The sequence below is a fragment of the Drosophila mauritiana genome, chromosome 2R, assembly GCF_004382145.1.
Source record: "Drosophila mauritiana strain mau12 chromosome 2R, ASM438214v1, whole genome shotgun sequence".
NCBI classification, from domain to species: domain Eukaryota; kingdom Metazoa; phylum Arthropoda; class Insecta; order Diptera; family Drosophilidae; genus Drosophila; species Drosophila mauritiana.
In genome coordinates this window covers 16,588,110-16,603,169 of record NC_046668.1, presented here as the reverse complement: position 1 = coordinate 16,603,169, position 15,060 = coordinate 16,588,110, and the positions used below count along the sequence as shown (strand labels likewise).

Genomic DNA, 15,060 nt, shown 5'->3' with positions numbered 1-15,060 from the left:
GGGCCGTGCAGAAACAAAAGGCAGTCGCAGTTGCATTTTGCGGCAGCTGGGATCAGTTGGATGTGTATGATAAATCTGTGTGCCATGCATTATATTTCATTGCTTAATAAGCCCGGCAATCTCGGTGATCCCCCCGCCAGCCGCCCCCCATTTATTGGCATAAGCGGTGGCAACTGGTTTGGTCGGCGGGTCAAATTTTTATATACATATATTGTATCTTTCCTTTTTCTTTACTTTTGTTTTCCTTCGACGCGGCGCAACTCGTGACTTTTCATATTTATGGGGACAGCAACAAGTTTTTTGTGCTTTCGATCAGAGAAAGAGCCACAAAATTATCTATATATATATTTAATTTAATTGATCATTAAGCTTAAGGCTTAAGGCAAGAGTTCGCTTTGGTCTCTTTGCTAAATTGTTATTAATTTCATACCCAGATATGTAAATCAAGCATACTACGATACGATCTGGCCCCAAATTTGAGTCTATCCAAATGCGGCATCATCACTGAAGTATTTCTGTTTTCGGTTAATCACAGAGATGCAGAGATACGCGCGCGTATCTCGGAAATACTCCGCCGACCTGTGCACGTCGCAAATATTGTTAATCGAACACCCAACAAGCCGATCGGCTACTGCGTTTACACGCGCTCCTTTTGGGGGCCAAAAGGCAGGGGCGTCGGCTGGGGGGCCAGCGACGGGGGTCTGGGGTCTGGGGGCAGCGGTTGGTGTCGGTGTCGGGGGCATGTTCACGCAAGTAAGACAAGACGACGTGACCATAAGAACCACGAACACCAGCACAGCATATCTTTCAAACTCCAACTCAAACTCGAACCCGAACTCGGGCTCAAACTGAAGCTCAAAGTTTGGCTGAGAGTTTGCGAAGCAAAATAGTTGGCCAATTTAAAAGCCCCTTTGCTGGGGATGCAGGCACTTTGGCTATACTCACATTGGTATATATGAAATATTTTAAGTATTATTTAATTAGTTCTTAGTTACTGTAACCTTACTTTTAAGGTATTTATTGGGAATGAATTGGCTTATCAAAGTATATAAACAACAAACTCAAGGGTATTTTCTTAGTCTGCGTGACTCCTTCACGACTTAAACGCTTTTTCGCCAACTTTTTGTAATCAAACACCAGAGCAGCGAGTACAGAGCGCTACTGTTTTTGGCTAGGAGATTGTTGCTGCTGCATGTTGCTGCTGCTGCTGCGCTTGCTGCTGCATGTTGCAAGTTGCCGGGCGTGTGTGCTTGATGCCTTGGCACGCCCCACAGTTGCGCATGGTGAGGTGGGTGGGCCAAGAGAAGGATGGAGGGGCTGTGCGTTAATTATAAACGCATTAGGCCCGGCCAGGAATTAGAATTAGAATTAGCTTATCGCCCTCCGCTCACACCTTGCGCTAATGCTCCTCTGGGTTCCCTTCCCAACAAAATGCTAACAAGGCGGAGGGAAAATAAATAAATAAATATCGTAAATAAAACGAATCGTTATCTGGTCAGAGAATGACGCCTTAGCCGGGCTGAAAACTAGAGGAGGAGATGGTATAGGGAGACCTGCAATTAATCACAGGCAACCAAATGATCCCGGGCTAATTTACATAATTTTATGAACAAACAAACAAATGAGGGTTGCGAAGCACTGGAGTGGGGGGCCAGGGGAAACTGGGGCACGCATTTTCGGGGATTTCGAAGAAGATTTTACTGCCTCAGATTAGCCATGCCCAGAGCCCTAAGCCCCTGACCCGCGAACTTCTCGAAATCCAATAAGTCAAGTGCTAGAAAGGAGATGATCAACTGTCGTTAAAAGATTTATTGCACTTCGGCATTCCTGCCATGGGTTCTTCGCTTTCCGACTGGCTTTCTGGCCTGGCCTATAAAAAGCGGCAACAAAAACAGCTTGAACTTTCGACACCTTTTCGCGGCTGCAAAGAAATGTGAGCTCTGTGTGTGTTCTGAATTGGTTTTGCCTTTATTTATTTCCACTCGATTTTAATTGCCAACCACGAACCTGCTGAACTCTCGAGCGTAGTGTAGGATTACCGATATTAACGTCTTTCGACCCGGCCCTAATGCATTTGCCACAGCCCTTGGCCGTAATGAAGTAATTAACTCTAGAACAGTTCCACTCTTCGCCAATCGAATCTGACCAAGATGGCCCCAATGTTTTGTTGGGGGTCATTAGCAAAACCGGATGACTCTACGCCGTTTTTTAGTTGGCTTTGGTTCTAAGCCAACCCTTTCGCCGGCAAAATAGACCAATCAGGTGGCGATTTGGCGATCGAGTGGCGCCCTCCCTGTGGCTCATGAATATCGCTTTAATTGAGTTACCAAGCTGGTCAAACATTTGGACCCGGCGGTCCCGGTAATTTGACAGCTCAGTGATATTAACGCGATTTGACAGCGACAATGATGTGTGTTGTGCGTCTGTGTGCTCGAATCAAACAAGACAAATAAACCGACAATCTGCGCTCTGCCTTTTGTCAACCATCCATCAAAAAAGGCAGCGAAAAACACCGAACACCGAAGACCGAAAAAAAAAAACAGAATACAGGGAGAGGGGCAGAATCAGGGGGGCTGCAGCATCGGCAGCATCATCCATGTATTGTCAATGAAACTGGTTTTGTGTTAACATCATTCCGTCACTCAAGCCGCGTCTTGGTCCACTCTCGGCCAAATACGCACAAGCGGCTGGCTGACTGGCTGGTGGACGGCATCGACATCGGCGGTAAACGCACCGCAGCGATGCGCTTCGAAGATAATAACCAATATGCAACATCAACAACCACACGGCGGCAACAGCAACAACCTGTGTAACGACCACGCCAACACCAAACGCCGAACCAATACACCGAAAGAAATGAAGTTGGGTTCAAAGAAGAATTCCAAACACCTCCACTTCTTAAATGTTACTTCTCAGTTGATTTAAATTCTTTTGTTTATCTGTCTTACCCTTTTTTTCCAGTGCACAACCAAATCCAAGACAAACAGGCTCGAAACAAACAGAGACAAAGATATGTGGCAAGGGAATGCAACAAACGAGTGAAAACTAATGGAAAATAATGGAAAATATATTTACAATAGGCAGAGCCCAAAGAACCGCTAAGGAGAACTGAAAGAAAGAGGAAAATCTTATAAAGATTTGAGTGACAGTAAAATGAAATGACAAAAGGAGGGGAGAGAGAGAGGAAGACCGCGGTCAACCAGTGACAAACATTAGAAAGCTAATGAAAGTTAACCACAGATACAAAATAACAAAGCCATATCCATACAAAGAAATATTTATGTAGTGAGATCCACGGATGCCGATGGTGAGCTTGTATCTGCGGATACGTGGATTATCTTCGAATGGTTTGTTATTATTAGATACTGGGTCTGGGCGATGTGATAAATCGATTGGGGCACCACTTGAAGGTTACCCTCAGCCACTTTGCATGCAATATTTGCATTTGCATTTGTTGTGCGACTCAATTATAATATATAGTTTGGTCAGTGTTGGTGGAAGGGGGGGGAGGGGTGCAGGGGCAGTGGGTCGGGGGCACTGACTGCACACAGTGTTCGCCCACGCGAATCTTTCAGCCATGCGAAACTAGAACTGCGACTGCAACTGCAACTCCGAGTCGTCGGCCAAACGGCGCCAGCAACACACACACATGTGTTTGTGTGAGAAAATCCGAGCTAAGTGCAAAAATTTTCGAATATATTTATCTTACAGTGGATTTTCGAATTCAAAGACATAAAGAAAAAAGCAACAATCGTAATGCAAATGATAAATCTCTTTAAATGTTAACTTAAATCAGTTCTATTCTGTATGTAATTCAACATTGTAGCTGCTTCTTTTCTTTCGCAATGGCATAAAAAAGTTATTGTCCCCACTTACTATTTACTTCGGTAATTGATTGTCGTTTAAAGGCTAATTCCACTGTACCTGCTGTGCGAATTATTTTAGAGACCCGCAACATGCAATAAAAAACGTTTAAGTGAACATTAAAGCTAACATCATCCATTGGCCAATGCAATTACGAGGCTTTTGTCGCCGCCACCGGTCGCAAAATGGTCTCGAAAATGGTGGATAAGGGGGTGTAATTACCTCAGAACGTATCTATCTATGGCTGAAAATCTATCATATACAATCTATACATTTTCATTATGCAGATCGGGCGATGGCAATTGCTTGTAGTTCTGAAGGTCAGCCGGTCGGCAGTCAATTACATGGATTGGGGTGCGACCCAAACAACTAATTAAACAGATCCATGATCGCTGATTGTAATTGAAAGAGCAACAAACGGTTCCAGTCAGCGGGCGGTCCACAGAGTCCACTTCTGCGATTGAGTTTCGGTTGGATTACTAAACATGGTGGGTATCTAAGTATTCCTGGTTTGGAATACGATTTTATGGATCTGGCCACGCCTCTGCACCGTCATATGCATTTGCACAGATTACTAATCGACTCTTTGTCTTCATTTGATGGCTTCGGGTTTTAATTATTCGAGAAATGGTTTTCCAAAACAGACCAGGTCGCAGCGGATGAGCAGAGTTGAGATGAGAGCCCGCATATCTTAAACGTTCCGTTGTGTTGTGATGGTGTCTTGAGCCCATTTTCAGGTGTCTGTTAATTTGTTTCTCCTCCCTTTGCTGGTCTCCACCGCCCGTTGGGACTGCCTTAAACTCGTCTGCGTCCGTAGTTGACCCTCTTCGTCTTTGTTTAACAACAAATGCTTGACTTGGACCGAGGTGTTAAAGCTTGTCTCCGCTCTACGGGCCGCAGCGCGTTTTGAGTTTCCATTATTATTATTTTTTTTTTTTGGGTTTCGAGAACCGCTTTCCTTCTTAGACTAGTTCGGCTCGTAGGCTTTATAATTTATGATATTCGAATGGTTTCTATGAAATGTTGCATGGTGTCCAGAGATTGCCTTAGATTTGGGGCCAGGCATGTCGGATTCGGTTAGATGGGCAGCTGAATTGGCTTGAAGAAGGGGTCGCTGGCTGGGGTTGCATGCATTTATAATTCAATCACGAGCAATTAACTAGGAAAATGCAGTGAAAATGCACGCACAGCCAGGCGAAGAACAAAAGACTTAGGCAACAAACTTGAAATTTCATTAGTTTGCATAACCGCTCCATCTCTTCAGCCCTCCCTCTTTGTCTCTCCTTCTTGTGCGTTTTTGACAAATTTGTTTGAAAATTTTCAAATTGAAAAGATTCATTCATCAGCGGGCTGCTCGCATCATCATCATCAAGGTAGGCAGGCTGGCAGGCAGGCAGGCAGAAGCTGGGCTCAGGCTATGTTTAATGGATTCCAACAGCCGAGGCCCGGTCCCGACTCCCCGTCTGTCTTTGGGTTTTCGTTTTTTCGGTGTATACACCTCTGCTGGGATGAAGCTCAAAGGTCCCATGTGCGATCTGACCCATTGTCGTTATAAATTAGCGCAATCAATCAACTCACTTCACCTGATTCGGCCGAAAGAGTGAGAGAGCAGCACAACAAAAAGATTCCAGACTCCAGATTTGAGTTTTCAGTTTTCAGATTGAAGACAAACGCAAACAGGTTACCGGAGATGCAGATAGATAGGGCCAGCGAGAGGCTCCCAATGCCATGTCAGATAGATCAGAACAAACCTAGACAAATTTCGGCATTTCGTCAATGTCAAAACGATGGAAGCATTGACCAGTTTTGTTAAATTAATCAGCAAAATCGTCTAATGGTTTCAAAATACCAGCGCCGCAAGCGAGTGACTAAAATCAAAAGTTATGTTTTAGCTGGAAGTGTTCGCTTGGCTTCTTATCGGACTTACCGCGGGGACTCTCTCTCTCTCTAGTTTGCCTATCAGAATATCTGACTATCGACCCTTCATCTCTTTCTTCTTCCCGAGCCAATGTTAACAAGAGGAGACTCCCAAGAAAAGGCAGTTAAGCATCGGCTAGGCCGATCCCCAGCTCTGGGTATTTTTCAGGTGTAAAATGAAAGAAGGTTTTTCATCAGATCCCAAAAGTGCCGACCATAAATTTCAGCTTGAAACCTTTTTCCATATAATTTTCCCCATGCCCCCAAGGGTTGCACTTAACCGAAAAGAAGAAAAGCGATTCGACTCAGAACTCTCCCTTTCTTCTCGGCCCTGCTGGTCATTGCTATTGTCAGGATTATGATATGATATGATTCAGTTCGATTCGATTTGACCGCTCAGGGCTTTCTTTTTACGAGTGGTAAATGTTTTATTTTGATGGCGTTGTAAGGTGTTGCAACTCGCGGGCACAATGTCTCTCATTATGCTTGCCACAAAGGAGCTGACTGTTCGGATGGTCGAGTACGTTTATATGATTCCAGGTCGCTGGTGCATTGATTTTTTATATATATTCCTTACGTAGCTGCAGGTGCGGAAGCAATTTGTTTAGAATTTTCGCTGTAAACGCACCAGCAACTGCTACAAGTTGCTGAGAGGCACTGCGGACATTAAATAAAAGCGAAAAGAGTAAACACACAACACGAGAAAATATTGCATGCAACAACGCGGCCGAGCTCCGTCCTCATATACCATACCATACCGCACTATACTATACTATACTATACCATATAGCATGGAGTACGGCCGCCAGTGCTTGTGAGCATACAAATATGCAAATTATTGTGCACACAGCGACCACGCCAACAACCAACAACCAACAACCAACAACCGGCGGACAACGACAACAACAAGGAGGAACTGGCAGATTTGTTTGCCCTGCCAGGCAGTGGAGAAAAACTGAGGCAACGACTTGATCGCCGCTCAACTAGCCAGGATGTATTGGCCAGGCCCGAGTCAACATACGGCTCAAATATATGGGCCTGAACTTGAAATTTTATAGTTGGAAATTAGTTTGAAGTAGTGGGGGTACAAAGTAGATTCGGAATATCTAATATGCAAATTATTTATCGGACAGTAAAGTACTAACGCTTGTTACGAACTATATTTCTTTTAATTTTACTAAATGAATAGTGTAAAGTTTTTGTATAAAATACAGAATAAAGGTTTGATCATTCATAAAACTTCCCCTTGGGAAATATAGGTTCTGTATTTCATGGTAATCTGATTCATGCAACCAAATCTTTTTGTTCTATTCAGCTTTAAGTACAACAATAAACTTTTAGGATCTGTAAGCATGGAATATAGATTAATGAAGCCCATTCTGTTTAAAGTGAAAACTGGCCCAAGCAGATTTGAATGGTCATATAACTTATATGTCGATCAGAACCATAGAATTCCAGAACTTTTGACATCCGTCTTCGAGTGGCAATTAGAAGTGAGGGATTGGCATTAGTGGCATTACGATTTACGGTGCCCTAGGGTGTCTTATGATCTAGTCGTAAAGCGTTTTGATTTCATTCGCCAGCATTAATAAGTTCATAAAGCTAAGCCGTAGATGTTGGCACACTTGTTTGTCGTTTGCAGTTTTTGGGCCATAAATGGGGTAAACTGTAAAATGTAAACAAAGACGCGGTTGGTGGGCGCACAGATCTGCGAGACGATGCGTTGTCTCAGGTTGCTCTAAGCCGGCTCCTACGTTCCTCCGACCATCTCAATTATATGGTTTTATTATGGTTTCATTCTGGAGAGATGCCGAGATCCCGACTTGCCCGGTCCCCCTGCAAGAACCTGCAAGCTACATTGTACGGCCCGGAGCGAACCGAAAAGGTAAGACGATATTCGAAAATGGGTTTTGTGGCCGGGCCAGAAGTGGAGAACGTGTTAAAGTCACAAGTTCCCTAACACGTCTTTAGGTTATTTGATATATTTATTAAACTAGCCGAACGCTGCGCTCTTTCACTCTGCTGGAGTTACTTTATCTGGCGCGTCCGAAACGGGTTATCAAAATATCTGCGCTCAGCTGAAGCGTGAGTTGATTAACTCTCGGCTGAGCCACATTTTTTGGTAGTTAGCACACGGGGATAACTATCCGCCGAGTGGCCATCGCCATCGCCATTGCCATGGCCAAGAGCACCTCCTTGCCGGAGCCCCACTTGGTTCATTTCATTTTTATTTACGTGAACTACTCTGGTGTCCAATAAAATATACGCAGCGAAATCAGATGCAAAACGTGCGACAGGGAGGCAAGAGATTCCCAGCATCTTGTCGCTGAGACACGCGGACGCACTTAATGAGCAGCGATCTTAAATCTTAAAGTCAGACAGGGGCGGCGGTGGGCAGGCGGGGGGGTTCGGGTTCGATGGAGACGTTGTATCCACAAGAGCGTGTATCTCAGGCCCCGATCGCCAGTGTGTGTTTTCGTATGCTTGCGTGTGTGTGTGTATGAGAGACTGTGTGGAAAGTATCTGGAACTGGCTCTGGCGGGGCTTCATCTTTCTGCACTCGAGAATCTTGGGATCGGGAGAACCAAGTGAGAGAGGCGGCTCTCAAATGCTTATGAAGATATTATGAAAAGCAGCACAAGATTCAGTCCCCAACTCCATTCGCTGGCCATGTATAAGTGTGTGTGTGTGTGTGTGCATCTGGAAGTGGAGCCTGCATTATGTGGCAAGTTCCATCTCCATCTCCGACTCCATCTCACCTGCAAAAAAAGATCAATGACAATTTATTGTCATGACTATGTAAGTTCTCACAGGCGCAGGCGTGCTCAGATAGCCAGATACTCGTGTATCTGCATCTGCATCTGCATCTGTTGGATGCTTTTCCATATTTCAAAGTGACATTCGACTGGCGCATTTCGTTCGGTATATTTGTGGTTTATTGGTTGTAAAGGTAAAATGAAATCTACTTAGTCTGGTTCCTTAGACAAATATCACACACATTGTTAACGCTAGCTAGGCTTAGTTTATACAGATACATTTACGGATAGGTAAGCTTAATACTCATGGATAGAGTCTGGCATTTACAAGTTAGGTATTTTAGTGGATCACCCCTTAATACTCGGATCTCCTTGGGTCAGTGGCTCATCAAATATGCTTTAAAAGACTCCCACTGATTACAATTTTTAAGTTTCCATTTTATAAGATAACAATTTTCTAGAACCCCTTTTTAAAATATAACCCCGCCTAAGCCACTGACCCCTTGACTACTGCAATCCCAATCCAGGTGAAGATGCACCCACTGCTGCTTCGGTACTAACAGCTTATCAGTCGTGTTTGGGGGCAAGGGCTGATGCTATCGATTCATTAGCTGCCCTGGCACTTCTGCACCTGGCCCAGCACCCGATCGATGCGCTCCACCAGGATTTTCACGGACTTGTCCGGCAGGGAAGGTAAAACATCCCGCACTCCGGCGCTGGTCGTCCGCTCGAAGAGGTCACGCAGCCGGCGTCCCGCACCCGCCGCCCGCAAACGTCGCAGGGCGTCGATTGTGGGCCGCCGGAAGACGCACAGGTTGTCGAGCAGGAGGCTGTGGTATGCCTCGTACTTCTTCAGCAGCCGGTAGCCGTGCAGCAGGCCGCTTTCGTTGTCCAGGAAGACGAGCAGCTGCGAGGCGGACTGGCGGGCAAGGTTGTGCGCCGGCGCGGCCATGATGTCGGCGTTCCATTGAAAGTTGTACAGGTTATTAACCACGCGATCGAGGTTCGCGATCAGGTAATCGAAGACGATTAAATCGGACCATTGTGCCAATTCAATTAGTCGCTGCACCAGCGCTCCGTTGGCCGTTTCGGTTCCTGTTCCTGTCTCCTCAATCGCGTTTGATTGATGAGCGGAGCCGGGCGAACTGGCAGCCCCCAACCGCTTGAGTAATCCGTGCGGCTGCGACTGCGCTTGCCTTTCGGATTGCATGTGCCGCGTCAGGTTCCAGACGTCGTGTTTGTTGAGATGCCGCTCCAGCGGCTGGAAGGGCTGTGGTATCCCAGCCGGCTCCAGATCGGACAGCCAGCGGGTCAGCACCACTGGTCGGCGCTCCTTCCACTGCGCCTGTGTGATGTCGCCCAGGGCAGCGGCCCAATTGGGCGTACTGGTGTCCACCACGGTGGCGGCACTCGGGGCCAGATTGCTTATGTTCAAGAGCTGGCCCAAGTAGTAGCTGAATATCTCGCCCTGAATCTGATCCGTATTCTGGCGGTAGCGGGCACAGGCCCTTGTTCCATCCGCAAAGACCACCATGCGGTTCTGCATTCTTCCGCATCCCTGCTCCAGGCGAACTACTCGGCCCTGCTCTCCCACGAAGCGTTCCCAGGAGACTTGATCCTTGGCTGCGAATCCCTTGGGCAGAGCCTGCTCCACAGTGGGACCCCAATAGACATCCTCCTCAATGAGTCCCGCTTGATGCTCACTGGTAGGATTTGTGGGCGAGGTCGTCGGAACGCGAGGGGTCTCTTGTGGCTGCACCCTCTCCGGCATCTGCTTGGACAGTCTTCTCTCCGGACCCTTGCGATACCGACCGCTGGCTGTGCGCTGCACGTGAAACTCCTTGATGCTGCCGTCGTTGGTGTCCAGCTTCTTCACCACCATCGAGTCCGGAGCATCCTTGTCCTGCTCCAGATGGAAGGCATTGCGGAATACCTGCTCGGCACTCAGCTCATCCGTCTCCTTGATGAACTCCACGCGGTAGCTGCTCAGCGGCTCCACGGCAACCATCTGTATCTGCTCCTCCGGCAGATCTGGCGGGGAGTCCTGATGGCGGGGCAGGCCGAACATGGGCACAACCACGCCCAGTGCCATGCCAAAGACGAAGGCGGCGAGGATGCTCAGGAGGCAGGCACGTCGCTGCAGCGAACGACGCCGGCGCAGCGTCAACAAAGTCATGTGGGTGGCCTCGCTGGGGTTGGATTGCGAAATGGAGCTGGGATTGGGATTAGCCCGATGCTCGGGCGCTGTGATCACGCTGCAGGTGAGTTGCTGTTGCTGGCCGCTCAGGTCAAGGCCCAGTGGTTGCTGTGCTTGCTGTAGTTTCTGTTGTCCCGCTTCCAGGCGCTTGATGTCGTACATTTTGCCGGCGGGCCGAAGATCCCGATCCCTAGTTCCCTGTGGAAGCCCAGACCTCAGGCTCAAAGTTCAAGCCGCTCATGGAGCGAAAGGGGTGGTGGTGCTGTCTTGCTGTATTGCTGTGGTGCCTCACAAAATCGTGAAATTAATTTCTGTCTTTGTTTAATAAATATCGGTGGTTCGTTCTCGGTTGCTGGCTTCGTCCTCCGCTCCTCGTTGGCGACTCTCGGCGGGGACCGGTTCGAATTTTTCCTCTACGATTTCCACAATTGAAATTGAAACAAAAACCCAGAAACGTGCTCCTCCTGCTTTAGCTCCTTGATCGCTCGCTGATCGTCGCTCGTTTATTTATTTTTATACTCTCCGCTGGACCGCGTCGCTTTTTCGCGTTTTGGTTTTTTTTTTTTGTCAGATTTCGGGTTCGAGTTCGTTTTGGGTTTGGGGGTTTGGGGTTTGGGTTTATCGATCTATTTTCTGCACGATCACTTGCTGTAATTTTTTATTATACATTTTTGTGCTGGCCGTTTGTTTGTTTGTTTGCTGGCGTTGTGAGCCCGGCGGGCTAATATTTTGCGAGATGGCTAGCTGGCCCTTCGGCCAAACGAACCGAACAGTTTCTCTTTTTGTTTTTAATTTCTGGACTTGAGCAGTTGGCGGCGCGATTTGGTGCGCCGATAAAAGCAATTTCGTGGCTCTGAGCTATTTGCCACACCAGCGATACACACACTATATGCACACTCGCACACACACACTGGCACACACTTTAACACTCTGGTGGGGTTGCTTCGCACTCGAATTCCCAGATTCCCGATATTCGCCCGATAATTGCCCGCGCCGAGCAAACAACGCGACAAGTTTGTGTGTGTGTTGGTTTGTTTGTTTGTTTCTTGGTTTTGTTGCTTTTGTTGGGGCCGAGGGAGAGGACAAAGTCCTAGGCTCCGCTTTTTAGGCTTTATCAATTTAATTTCTTGTCTCGCACCTTGGCCACTCCACTCGGAGCACCTTCGACTTGGCTGCGAATCGCTTTTATTTGGCCTCGCTGTATTTTAGCCTTTTTGTCCGCATTCGATCTTCGTCGCTGCGCACCGAACGATGTGAGGAATTTTTATGCCTCCGCTTTATTTATTTCGCTGTCCATACATATGTTTGCACTCCTTCTTGCCTCGCGTCTCTTTCTCGTTTTGCACCGCGATGTGGTTGGTGTGCGAACGCGTGTTTAGATTGCCGCACTATATCTGAATCGGAACTAAAGGTGTTGGTTTCTGGCGTTTGCTATGCTGACGGATGTGCGACTGCGCGCCTGCGTACCGCTCGCTTCGAGATTCGCTGACAGACTGGCCGACGAGTGGCTCTCGCCGGGCTTAGTTAAAGACAAAGGCCGACTCGATCTGGCTCTCGTAAGTCGCTCTCTCTGCCTCTTTTGTGGCTTTAGCATGGATCCTTTTCGAATCTTGCCGGTTTTGAGTTTGAGTTGAGTGAAAGCCACTGCGCTCTTTTAATTCAAGCTGCGCTCTGTCTACATGGACTCTCTCTCTCTCTCTGCCAAGAAATAATAAAATAGTTTTAAGACCGAAACCAGCTGAAATATTTTATCCGACTTTAATTATTAAGTTAAGCATTGGGTGGGTCTCAACAAACTCAATTACAGGGAATGTGCAAAAATTGTGTTTTTTTTCCACACTTAATTAATTTGTAATTAACTGCATAGATTAAATTATTGGTTTTAAGTACAGATGAAAAGCGGGTCAAAGCTAACTCCCATACTAAAATTATTTAGACAGTTACTTTTTAGTGCCCATATGTTTTATGCACATTCACAGTAGGGGCTTCCTATAGGCAGCATCGTTGGCAACTTTAAAATAGCCGCCAGTCACCTTGATCTCGAGTCCCAACTCATCGTTGGCATAAATCTTTCCCCTAAAAGTGTAGTTAGTTTCGGGTAGGTATTGCGGAACTTCTTGCCAGTCAAAATGCAATCGCTTTATTCCATATGTGGTGTTCTAAAAGCAAATCAATTAAAAAAAAGGTACCAACGTTCTAAAAGTACACACACCTTTTTGAAAGGACACTTTTTGGGAAAGCCGACTATAGATCTGCGAATTGCTAAGTAGTACATTCCCAGCATTGATCGCGATTCGGAATGCTTCTTCAGTTGACAAAAGTCCAATCTTAGGTTATTTATCCTCGTTATCTTTTTCTGCCTCTTCGGAAAGAGTTTTACTTCGCAATCTCCATACACCTTGTCAGCTTGCTTCCTTTCGCCAACGGTCAAAAAGACAGTAAATTCCGTCCGGGAATACAGCTGACACACAACCTTTGAGAAGACACTGCTCTTGATTGCACAGTCTATGGTATCAAATACTATGAGCTGTGGAAAGGGGAAATAAAATAAGCTATCACAAAGAACATAAATTATGTTAATTACTCTAAAACATGATGATACCTTACCGTTTTTGGATCCCCGCCGGCAAGTGAAATAGCCATAAATGGAGCTAAAGCCCAAAAGATGTGGTGTTTGCGGAACATTTTACTAACTAAAGCCAGTAACGCTTGTATTTTTCCATAAGGTATATGCAATGGAGCACTTTATTGGGCAATTTCAATTCAAATCAGATTGCACCCAAAATTATATAAACCCATTCAGCTGAAGCGATCTATTCTATTACCACTCAAAATACACGTGCGTATTATTTGACACGGCCATGTAGAAACTCATGTACGTATATTTACACTCTGGGTTTTCACTCAATTTACCTGAGCGACGAAAACACCTTTTGAGTAGTGTTTGCAGTCAGAGAGAGGGAGAGCGAAGAGAGAGGTAGAGCGCATTCTGTGGGAGGCTTTTTAGAGTGCGAGTTTGTGGCTGCCTCTGTTGATTTTAATGCTTAAAGCGGCACATTTGCTGCGCCACATTAAGAAACTAGAATTTGCCTTAAAGAGGTGGCAGTGCGAGGAGCCAGGAAAGGGTTACGATTACGATAGCGTAGTGGGAAAACCGCTCACGAGCATTACAAGGAACTGCCGCCCGGAAAAGCAGGATCCTGAAATCAAAGCAACATTTTAATGGCTGTCCTAAAAAACATAAAACCTGAACATAACTAAGTTAAATCAACAAACACTTTAAAGTGAGTCGGGGCATCTTTTTATGTAAATGAGGACGGTAATGTCAGCTTAATATGGATTATGCGACTGGTAAATAATAAGTTGCTGAAATCCCCAATGGATTTGGTTTGATACATTCAAAATTTTACTCTTAGCAAAATAAACTTTTATCATTGATAAATTGGCAATATATATCAAATGGCAGATTGCCTCTAGTGTGAAGTGTTACCTTGTTTCTTTTTAATGGATTATAAATAGTTAAGAAGCACCCAATTTAAATATTTTAGAGAAATATGGAAAATATATCTTTGCCGCTGGATTAAAACGTTTTGGATGTTTTGAACAACGTGTGAGAAATAGAGAGGATGGCAGACCCCTCAGGATTATCATCATTATTCCGAGGAGACAAAAAGGAGAAGGGAGAGTATTTCAGAGACAAACGAAATACCCAAGGAGTGAACCATCCAAAAGAACGAAGGCAGAAAGAAGAGAAGAACTGAAGTAGGAATGCGATATTTAAGGAATCGACACTACGATATCCACTAATATTCTAGATCTCTTAGATAAATTAGTTAAAATATAATGCATAGAAAGTGAGGCGATATCAGCTTGCCTAAAGCTATATACTTAAAATGCCGATATCAATAGCATTTCCTCTGATTAACTTGACACTTTTAGAGATCAGCTTTATATTGTTTATGACCAGAAACTTATATTTTACAGCTAAGAGCCCATTACTGCTAACACTGAGCCATAAAACTGATACGAAACGCTTTTAGAGTGACATGAAAATTATAATTATTGGCTATCTTAAGGGCACGACTATTATAAATTTGAAGAGGCTCTGAAACGCCCTGTATTGATATGCTAAATAAATATTTAAATCGATATTGACTGGTTATTTGTATCCGAAATCCATATACCCCTTACTGGCGCAAGTAGGAGGTATGAAAACAGTTGGAAAAAATATGATCAAGGAATGTAGACATAACTTGACAGCGTGCTTAGAGAATTTCTACTCGGGCCTGAGGACAGAGTCGCGATCTGAGAAGACTTCGCTCCGAA

The 15,060-nt window shown here is 45.6% G+C and overlaps 2 protein-coding genes across 3 annotated transcripts; both read right to left on the bottom strand.

The window, feature by feature from the left end:
* Positions 1–8,694: 8,694 nt before the first annotated feature.
* Positions 8,695–12,240, bottom strand: LOC117136968 (extracellular serine/threonine protein kinase four-jointed). Its single transcript, XM_033298137.1, has one exon. It carries the CDS (start codon positions 10,894–10,896, stop codon positions 9,145–9,147), a length of 1,752 nt encoding a protein of 583 aa, XP_033154028.1. The 5' UTR covers positions 10,897–12,240; the 3' UTR covers positions 8,695–9,144.
* Positions 12,241–12,700: 460 nt separating this feature from the next.
* LOC117137577 lies at positions 12,701–13,535 on the bottom strand. Of its 2 annotated transcripts, none has more exons than XM_033299082.1 (3): positions 13,342–13,535; positions 12,947–13,261; positions 12,701–12,893 (listed from the first exon to the last, which is right to left on the bottom strand). In XM_033299082.1, exons 1-3 carry the CDS (start codon positions 13,417–13,419, stop codon positions 12,708–12,710), a joined length of 579 nt encoding a protein of 192 aa, XP_033154973.1. In that variant the 5' UTR covers positions 13,420–13,535; the 3' UTR covers positions 12,701–12,707. The 2 variants fall into 2 exon arrangements, with proteins under 2 accessions (XP_033154973.1, XP_033154974.1); XM_033299083.1 differs by having other exon boundaries at positions 12,947–13,207.
* Positions 13,536–15,060: the final 1,525 nt, after the last annotated feature.

Coding starts and splice junctions, on each gene's coding strand:
- LOC117136968 (XM_033298137.1), bottom strand. CDS start 10,896: ATGTACGACATCAAGCGCCTGGAAGCGGGACAACAGAAACTACAGCAA.
- LOC117137577 (XM_033299082.1), bottom strand. CDS start 13,419: ATGTTCCGCAAACACCACATCTTTTGGGCTTTAGCTCCATTTATGGCT. Junction 13,262..13,341: donor CCGGCGGGGATCCAAAAACG/GTAAGGTATCAT, acceptor CCCTTTCCACAG/CTCATAGTATTTGATACCAT. Junction 12,894..12,946: donor AAAAGTGTCCTTTCAAAAAG/GTGTGTGTACTT, acceptor ATTTGCTTTTAG/AACACCACATATGGAATAAA.